Raw genomic sequence first — 10,250 nt, 5'->3', positions numbered from 1 at the left:
AATTAGACAAATCTGGTGCATAGTCTCCACTTCAAGGGAAAGAGCAAGAAGTTGAGAGTCAGAGCATACCCCAAAGTTCATGCACTGGTCTTGAGAGAAGTTTTGAGCAGATCGACATCCGTACCATTTAGACGACTGCTTTCAGACGTGAGGAACCGTAATGTTTTAGAGGTCTTAATTTATGCCACAATCTAATGGTAATCAGGAGAAGAAGAAATAGATTTTTTTTTTAGGTAAACCTTTGCTTTTTTCATAAAGAAAATCTGTCAGTGTCTGTTGCTTTGTTCTTCCTTTGAGTAAACTTTGTGAGAACCCATCAATGCTTTGAGTGACTGTCATTGTCACTTTAATAGCTGTAAGGAGGATGTAAAAGCTCAAGGCTCATTGATTAACCCCTTAAAGCCATAGAAACCACTGATGTTTGTTATATCTTCTTGGAAATTTCTGAATGACTTGTTGCTTTGTAGCTCAAACAGCTACAAACAAGGGAAATGATGGCTGTAGGTTGGAGATGACCTTTGTGAGAATTGAAGGTATTTATAGCTTCCCTCTCATATGTAAGTGTAGCTGAGTGTTGATGTTCATGGAACAACGTGACTGAAACCGTAGGTCTCGACTTCTTTCTCTTCAAGGGACATATTGCCAACAAAGTTATCACATGAGCTCATATTCAAGCTAAAGACTTCACAATAATTGGTTTTGTTTGTCGTGGCTGAAGGAGGTTGATATCCGATATCCTTTTTTAGGCTTCGACTGAATGCCTGACAACCTTGTTTAGATTTTTTAAAAATGTTACAAATACCTGAATATCAGACAGAAATAATTATACCTGGGTTATAACTGAGCTACAAGCCCATCATGATTAAGTGGAAATGTTTTTAAAAAAAATAATTCTAGACTTTGTCCTCCTTAAAGTGCAAATCTACTTAAAAGAACAATAACTAATAAAGGAATTAGACCAACTCCCATTAAAACTAACAGCACTGTCAAAGCATCACCTGTCTCCATAGGTTTTGGGATTGTGTGGAGGATCCACCCAGCATGTGGTGCCATTTGTGGACAATAACGAAGGAGCTAATAGAGAAATGAAACAGAGCAACGAAGCACCCTGAGGATGAAACAAAACCACATATTCCCCTCACTGTGATGAAGATGGAACTCACTCCAGGAAAGTGAGGAGAGCAGGAAGAGAAAATAGAAACTGTAATAAGAGCGTGAGAATGAATGTGTGTGTCAGAGTATGTGTGAGAACAACAGGAGGAATATGAACACTGCGACAGATGTGTTGCCGAAACAAATTAGATACCAAATAATCAAAAAAAGGTGATTGTAGGAGTTTAGAATATGTGAATGTCATCAAATTACTTCTTGCTGTAACAATTTCTTTACTGAAACCATCAATATGACTTCAGGATGTAGATTCTAGCAGCTACAGGGTTTTTAATTAAAATGAAATTTTATGTTACAAATGTCTGGACAGAAATCTACTTTTAAATGAAAGAAGAATAAAATGCTCGTCTAAAGCAATGTCCTGAAGTAGTGACTTGAGGACATTGCAACTTAGGTTAACAATAAATTTACACAAACAGAAACAAAGATTGCTGCTTTTTGTCATAATTTGAGAAACTAACAAAAATGTAGCTGCAGCACTGGAAAATATGAATACAGCTCGAGATAGTAATCTTTATTTCTGTTCTTGTAATTGTTCACCATCTGTTTATCGATTTTGGACATGATGCAACCATTTATGAAAGTAAATAGTACAGTGACTGTGTTTAGTAGTTTTCAATATGGATAAGTTGTTAATGATGTTAACTAGCTGAAGACCTATTGATTTAATAGAATAAACCTTTATGCAGCCAGGTGGATATTTAAGACAAAGGATTTCCCGACTCAATCAAATTCTAAACCCAAAGTTTTAGCTTTGGGTCCCCAACAAGGTTTTAGGAAATTGTCCCAAACTAAACTCAATCAGTGATACTACTGTTGTTAGACTATTGTCTTTGATAACTTTTGTGACACTCCTTGCAGGACCTATGTGCATGGCTTGCAAAAAAAAAAAAAAAAAAAAAGTTCTATGAAAAGTCTAAGTGTTGGTGAAAAAACAAATAAATTGGCACATTATCAATATAAAAATGTCAAGTGTCTAAAGAAAATTTTAGTGAGTTTTGTATGTAATCAGTTAAAAGCTATAAGGTCTGAATTTGTCTGCAGCCTCAGCAGCAAAAGTATTAGTATTTGGGGAAAAAAGCCTGACTTTAAATCTGGATCTATTTGTGTGGACTCTGAGATTTCCCAGTGGCTTCACAGCGTTTTCTCCGCTTCCTCCCAGAATCTCAAAAATTTTATATTTTTACTTTTTCCATCACATGGTTAGTTTCACTTTTTCCTTCAAGTATATAAGGAGATCAAACCAAACAGCTGACGAGAATCTTAATTGGAAAGTTCTACTAAGTTGATAAACAAACAGCTATATATTCACGAAGTCTGGAGTCACAAGCGGAATAGGTAAGGTCACTGAGTTGATGCACCCTTTGTGCATCGACTATGTGAAGCAAATTACTAATTCAGTCTGGCAGTGTCTGCCGAGGACTGCTGACTCAGCCTTTCCGTGCCAAAAGATTCAGTTGTCCTTTTAGCCTCTGATTGTTGGTATGATGTTTTTTTCAAAGTGCTGAGCATGGCGTTTTCGGTGCAGCGAGGTCAGCTGTCCCATTAGCCAATGACATTACAAAAACACTCATTAAGCCTCCATGTTCTTTTTGGTCGCTGCCGACTTTGTCATTCTCCTCTGTCAAAGAGGCGCGTGATAAGAGTGTTTTATTTCGCTACCATTTATCTCTGGCTCTAAAAGGGGGATGCTGCTTTCTCAAGGCTAGAAAAGGTCAGAGCTGATAGAGGGCTTTGATTGTTCGACTGCAGAGAAATCCAGGCATTAGAAAAAGGAAAAGGGACAAGAAAGGGGGAATTTGTGTGAATGTTTTTGTGGTTTTAAAGTGAGCCGGGGGACGTGTTTTTAATTCGTGATTTTCTCATGACTTTGGACATAGCATACGAGCCAAGATGTTGAAAAGAAGAGACATGTGGACATTGACACGTTAGGTTCAAAAGACACTCAAGGTGTCACTTTACTTAAATTTTAAAATAAATAAAAATTTACGCAGTTGATTTCAATTCACTGAACATATCCAATGTTGGGAGGCAGAGCGGACTCTTGTCTCCGCTGGATGTCATATGTCCTCCCAGCTCAGGAGCAGCTACCTCATCCAGTGTCCATGCACAGTCAAAAGGCCTCAGCAGACCTACGGACCACTTAGCAAAATACGGGCCGGCCGAGGCATGCAGATTTGCACTCCTCGCCCACTATCTCTCTGCAATACAATTTTCTACCTCCTGAGATTGGGAGAAGAACTGAAAGGACACTAGACAGCATCAACATAGCAACAGCAACATATTGTAGCAGCCAAAATAGGCATCACTTTCAGTTTGAGATGCATAGAGCTGGACCTGGCCAGGTAAATCTCTCTTTTACAGGTACAAGATGAGAAACATGCAACAACAACAACAATACATCATTAATCTCATTGTTTCCTGGGCTCTCCGAACACATAAAAAAAAAAAAAAAAAAAATTACAATCCTCCAAAAAATTAACAGAGGAGTGGAGCGGGTTGGTACCGGTGGGGCATCTTGGAGCTTTAAACTGTGGCAGCAATTTGCAGAAAACACCGGAGGGAGCCCAGCGGTGGAACACAGAACACAAAAATGAGTTGAGAACAAACAACAGGGAAAAGAATCCACAATCAAGCCTTCCTGGAGGAAACATATTTACATCCAATATATCAGCTAATGTGCCCGGGCTTACAGACTTTCCAGAGACACCGATACTCACATCAATAGGAGAGAAAGAGGATGGGAACAGAGCAAAAGACAAAAAAAAAGTATCTATAGTTGAAGGGTTTACAAATTGGAGGGCTTTTTTTAGGAGGAGTAAAAGCAAGGATGTGGACGGAATTGGGCAAATTTCTAACAGGATCTTGACAGTTTTGTTTAAAACGTTTTAAATTCTGTTTTTTATTTATCTGAGAAATGAGTGGAGTTTGAGGAATAAAAAGTTTGAAAGAGGTTCAGTGAAGAGAAGGATTGGATAAAATGCAGGGATTACAAGAGCAGGTTCAGAGTCAAATGATGGGCCGCTGACAAGGCAGCCGGAGGAGGAGATGTTGGAATGGCTTCAGATCTGTGCTGAGTTAACAGAGTTCTCTGGTCAGCTGATGGCAAAGGTAAAATGACGTAGTGGAGCTACCAGATATAACCAGTTTCATCGTCCTTGTCCTCATCCTCGTCTTCGTCGTCCTCGATAGTTCCGCGGGGGTGGATCCGGCCCCGCCTTTTCTTCTGCCTGCTACGTTCACTGTGTGATGGCTCCTCCTCCTGGTCATCGAGAAGAATGACGGCACCGCCGCTACCAAAGTCCCCTGATGTCTCTGGGTCCTCATCTGTGAAGAGATTCCCAATAAACAAAGACGAGTACAAGTCAAGAACAACTACATGGCAGATTCAAAAAGTAAGTCACATTTTAGTTCTTTATATTTTGCTTAGAAGAAGACCAGAGTTTCTTGTAATATTTTAAAATAGTCTTCATCGATGGTTCCTCAGGCTTACGTAATGTATTTAAACGCTTTTCTTTGGACTGGTTTTTCTTTCATTTTCCACTACTTGGTAAGCTGTAGACTAGCCAGATTTTCTAAAGAATATTTAAAAGTTAAATTATTTCATAAGGGGTGTCATACTTCAAGTATTTATTATATATATTCATGTACTGTACGTACAGTGCTTGGAGACAGAACTCACAACATAACCTTTGATCCTAGGTTGTATCAAAACTTTCTGAGAAACTGAATTTTGTCTTCATTGGCTGTAAACTTAATAAAATTAACAAATACAATGATGTGTATCACTGATACACATCACTTTTCTGGATTAAATTACCTCAATAAATCTACTTTTCTGTGATCTCATTACAAACAGCAGTAGTTCTTCGGAAATCTCCTTGGTTTTGTGGAAAAATAGTTTTATCTTTGTTTGACCTCTGAAGAAAATTGTATCTAAAAATAACTTTTTAGATACAACTGAAGAAATGGGAAGAAATTATTGCATATTTGAAACAGTCTGCTAGCTGAAAAATGATTAAATATCAAACTGGTTATTTCCTAAGATGTGCTATGTGCAGACAAAACTTTGGTTCAATAATTGGGTAGTTAAACTTGTTTTGCCTGAATGATTCAGAAATCAGATTTAAAGAGTATTGAATTAAAAAAAAACGCTTTAACTAAAAATGGTCCAAAACTGAAATGAATAAGCAGCAGAAATTTAAATTAGAAAGGAGCTTCAGAAAGCCTTGAGAACCACTGATCCAGAGCACATTAAAAGTCTGGCTTCTTAGAAGCAAAAAAAAAAAATATATATATATATATATATATATATATATATTAACTGAGAGATGACTGTAGTTTTGCACAGTATGGCATTTCCCACTGATGTTCCAAAATTAGGTTCCTCACAGGTTGGGATGTACAGGCGCACACTCCCATTGTTTCCACCTCATCATTTCTTGTATTTAAGCCAAATGAGTGGAGAGCTGCGAGACTTGCTGTATGCATTGGGGAATGGGAGAACTCCAAAGCTGCAATAGCCTGAAGCCATTCAGGCTGAGTCTGATGAGCTTGTTACACCACAGACAAAAGGAGTTCTGTTGTCTGTGTTTGTCTATGTGTGCATCTGTGTGTGTTCTGTGACTGGATAAACACCTTATCAATATTGGAAGCTGCAATTACTGGCTTAATCTAGGCTGGCATTCGACTGAGCTGTAATGTGTTCTTCTGAGTCCACCGTTTGATTGGTAATCGCTATGTCTGCCTGAATTTTTGCTTGCTAATTCTTCTTTTTTTTTACACAGTAAAATCACTCTGGAATTGATTTATACCAAAGTGTGTTTTTTTTTTTTTTTAACTGCTTTTTTTGAGTCCCGGCTGCTGGCATGAAAAGTGTGGTTTTAAAATGTAAAAACATTTTCCTATTTATATTTCAGTCTCATTACTCTCCTCCACAAAGTGTGACTCCGTTGCTGTTCCTAAATCACATTTCTAAGACTTTCTTTTTCACATTGCTATCCCCTGTGAGTGACAAATATTTCTATTTGACTTGCAAGATGAAAGTGGGAAAAGATTTAAGAAGTAGATGAAATGGGACATCGCAGAAACTGTGCGAGTGGCTCTAGAGGAACGGCCGATATGACAACTGATGTCTAGACAGAGGTGAGAAATAAGTACAGAGTGAGAGTCTCGCAGAATAAAGCAGCAAAGCAAACCTACAGTAGCTGCTTTTTATGTATTGTTTGACTTTGAGACACATCACAGTCCATTCTCTATACTAGAAAAAGCACCTGCCTTTCTTTAAATATAAACTCATTCAACTGCTTTCCTCCAGGTCGAACTAAATATTCCCATGCAGCAATAGATCTAAACAAAACAATATCGTTTCTACATGAGCTTGCTTAGGTGAAAAGTTCCTGCAAGATTATTTTTTGTTTTCCCATCCGTACAAACTCTGCAATCTCAGTCAACTTAAACCTTAACTTGTAAAGGGGAATATTACATTTTTAATAGCAGCAAAAATCTAATATCTACTGTGGATCTCGAAACTTCATACATCCCAAGTCCATTACCAGAAGACACCAGTACCACCTGCCTGCCTCAGAGCGACGTTTCAAATTGAACAGCTTCTTGTGCCTTTTTTTCCATTCCTATTTTCCAATCTGTACATTTGCGGAGATCCAGCCATGTTTGTGTTAGGTGTGGTAACCCAGCTCCAATTAAAGTAAATGCCTTCACTTCCTGTTCTGTCGTGGCAGTTTTGGTGCTAAAATCTAACAGAACAAAATTAGAAGAGCTTCATTTTTCCAGACTTAGTTTTAGATACTAGAGCTCAGAATTACATCATAAAATTATTCTGTTTAGGTTTAATTAGATGTTTAGATAAAGTGTCAGTTTGTGTTGATTAATAAGAAAGAGAAACATACAGGAATGACGCGTCTTATGTAACAACACTCTCCTGGAAATTTGGAATAATTTCAGAAAACCTTGTGTTGATTTTTGATAGCTTTTCGAGGCATATTGGTATCTAACCATTATTATAGTTCAAAGTTGTAATGCAAAAGGAGACGGACAGACGGATCTTGTGTTTCCACCTGAATCTGACCATCAACACAAAAACAAACAGAGATTGAGTCAGGAAGACCACCAATCATGCAGTCGTTCTGCTTCAGAAAGATTACTAGTGTGCACATGTTAGTGTAATACATAGTTTATTAGTAATGGTTTTACCGCAGTTAGGGTTGCCCTGTTTTCTGGACCCAGCGATCTCGTTGCCATATTTGTCCACACACCAACACTGGCCGGTGCTGCCATGGCACTGGGTTGGTTTATAGTATCCCTCCTCAGTGCAGCGAGGAATGTAGGAGCCTACAAGTATTTAAAAAGGAAGAAAACAAGAAAAGGTAAAAAATAAAACAACAACCAAAAAACCCAGAAGACAAATTCGAAAGAAAATAAAGTTAAGGAATTAAAAGAGAAAAGATTAAGAACATTAAGTTTGTGAGGATGGAACATGCTGTATAATTTGATTGCTGCTAGGGGAGAGGGTACTGCGTTTTCGTCTGGAAGTAGGAACTAAAGTTCTTGTGTATTCACAGGGGGAGTTTAACAATCAATTACTCCTGTGAAGGTTGCAGGACAACAACCATACATCCTGCTTAAGTGGACACAGTCACTCTCAATAACACAGACACAAACACGCATCCACACTCACTCTTTCGCAATCACACACCGGTTCTCTGTTACCTTCATTTGACCGAGTCGCTGCTTATTTTTTCCAAGTCCTTTCACTGTGAGCAAGAACAATATAAAAATCTACCCAATTCTAACAGTGGCATTTAAACAAAAATGCTTGCTGACATGCTTTTAAAATCCATCAGTGATTTTTTTATTTTTTATTTAAAAGATAGGAATATGTTTTTTGTTCTAGTGCATATGTGTGTGTTTTAATGAAGGACATCAAAAGTTGGATGATGGCTATCATTTTTTTTTAACACTGACCTATGAGGCTCTTTCTTCGGCTCTGATTCTGGATCCTGCTTTTCTCAGTCTGACAAGGAAGTCCTGCAGTGAGAGAGGATGCAAGATGGCTTCATTAAACCAATTCACAACAAAACTGAAAACAGATCATCAGATGCAACGCACCTTCTTTGTCACTCCTTTTATTTTGTTTCTATTATCATCCCAAACTTCCTCTTCCCTATCCTGCTACTTTAGTCAAACTCAGTGGCAGAGACAGAAACTTTTAATAAGGGTGGCCAGGCTGGAACTGTTGCTTTATTAAAAGACATAAAACAAGATGTATAGTGTAATTTTTTTTTTCTGAGGACAACATTCTGCCTAGGAACTAGTCTTAACGCCTTTAGCTGAAATATCTCCAGTGACACTCTTATGTTCTGCTTTAGGTCTAAATTGTCACAGATGCTTCCACAGTTTCCCAATCCTCATATATACTTTCCTGTGCTCATCAGTTCCTGGGGGATGGTATGATGATGGCCAGGTCACTTCAAGCTCTCTGTTTCACTGCTGGTTTGAGGTTATTTTTCTGGAGTGCTTCATTTGGTTTATTGCAAACACATCCTCTGGTTCTGGTGTCCAAATGCTTCTATTCTACATTGATCTTTCCAAACTAAAAAAAAAAAAAAGCACTACCTTTGTCTCCGTTTGATCTGGCAAAACTTTATTCTGCTCTTTGTGTTTTTCTTGGAAAAGTTTTCTCCTGGCATAAATCTCATAAAGGTACGTGTTCAGTCTGTTTCTAATTGCTTAGTTATGCTTTTTTTTATATATATAACAGCAGCAAGAGCTTGAATAAATGTGGAGGTGTTCTCATTTATTCCTCACCAGGTTTTTCATTTCTACAAGGAAACTACAGATTATGAGGAAACATTGTGGTGCAGATGTGACACTTAGTGAAGTGGCGTTGTGTTTGAAATGACCAGGAAAAGGGCAAGAAAATCGATATAATGAAATTATTTTTCTATTTACAAAAAAATTAAGGCTGCAAAAGGATCACCATTTCCTTCACTTTATAATGAGGTTTTCCAAGTAGGAAGCAATATATCAACATTTGAACATTCTGGTTTGAAACTAGTCTGACTGGTGGAAAGTTTTTATTTTTTTTATTCACTCTTCAGAGCAGTTTCACTTTGATTCCTTTATGTGTGTGAGCTTTTCAAGTCAACATATTATCGCTCCCCTCATTTACCTTCAGGCTTCTGGAAACAGTAGCACCACTCGTTGTTGGACAGCTTGCCATCCTTAAATGAGTCGCAGGAGTTGAACAGAGGCTTCATGCACAGCTCATACTTGTCTAAATAGATGGCATTCAGCTCCGACTGGTCCAGCAGCAGGTCAAAGTTCATGTCGAGCTTGTTGAACATCCAGCCCAGTGAGTCCTTACAAATGGGTAATATGCTGGTGTCAAAATCTGGAGGAGGAGGAGGAAACAAAAGAATTAACTATCGGCAGTACTAAACCATGTCTGGATCATTTCTTTTTACAAGCAGCAAAGCCGAAAGCGAGCGTTGACAGTGACGGGGCTGAGATGTGTTAAGACATGCTGACATAAGAGGGAACACAGCAGGGTCACTGTCAGCATCAACATCATCTCTGGCGTGTTGAAGGGGCCTCCATGTGCGTGCGTGCGTGCGTGTGTGTGTGTGTGTGTGCTTGTCAGAAATAGGTGATGCATTTAGGCACAAAGAGAGAGAGAAAAAAAATATCACAGAGGGGAAGGAAAGCGCTCACGTCCGGCGGTGGAGTCAAAACTGTCAGAGGACTTGAGGTCTCTGTTGGCGTCGAGGTGTAGGACTCCAAACCAGTCCTTCAGTCTGGCAGCCAGACTGTGGAGCTCTGCGTCTGAGCAGCCTGCACACAAAACGACATAAAAGCACCAAATAATGAGAAGGAATGCAGTCACTCTTGCTGCTGCTATCACTGCAGAAAATAACTTATCGTTACTCACTGCTTATCAGAAATTCACTTTATGAATGTTTTCCTTCTTTTGTTTATTCTCCCCGAGCAAACACAGAGGGCTGATAACACACACTAAGCTTCTGCTATCTCCCGACTGTTAGACACACAAATTCGGCAGC

At 38.7% G+C, this 10,250-nt stretch overlaps 1 protein-coding gene across 1 annotated transcript in view; it reads right to left on the bottom strand.

The window, feature by feature from the left end:
* Nucleotides 1-3,098: 3,098 nt before the first annotated feature.
* The window catches only part of spock1 (SPARC (osteonectin), cwcv and kazal like domains proteoglycan 1), a 118,585-nt gene continuing 111,433 nt past the window's right edge, over nt 3,099-10,250 (bottom strand). Inside the window, exons 8-12 of the mRNA XM_088009601.1 lie at nt 9,904-10,023; nt 9,362-9,583; nt 8,155-8,217; nt 7,384-7,521; nt 3,099-4,497 (exon numbers count right to left, since the gene is read on the bottom strand). Coding sequence (XP_087865727.1) covers nt 4,301-4,497; nt 7,384-7,521; nt 8,155-8,217; nt 9,362-9,583; nt 9,904-10,023 — 740 coding nt within the window. The 3' untranslated portion in view covers nt 3,099-4,300. The remainder of the gene's footprint in view (nt 4,498-7,383; nt 7,522-8,154; nt 8,218-9,361; nt 9,584-9,903; nt 10,024-10,250) is intronic.

Source organism: Poecilia mexicana, unplaced genomic scaffold (genome assembly GCF_051168715.1).
Source record: "Poecilia mexicana isolate PSO_F unplaced genomic scaffold, ASM5116871v1 scaffold_10, whole genome shotgun sequence".
Lineage (NCBI taxonomy): Eukaryota > Metazoa > Chordata > Actinopteri > Cyprinodontiformes > Poeciliidae > Poecilia > Poecilia mexicana.
Note: the sequence above shows the minus strand (reverse complement) of the source record. Positions and strands in the feature narration are given on the sequence as shown.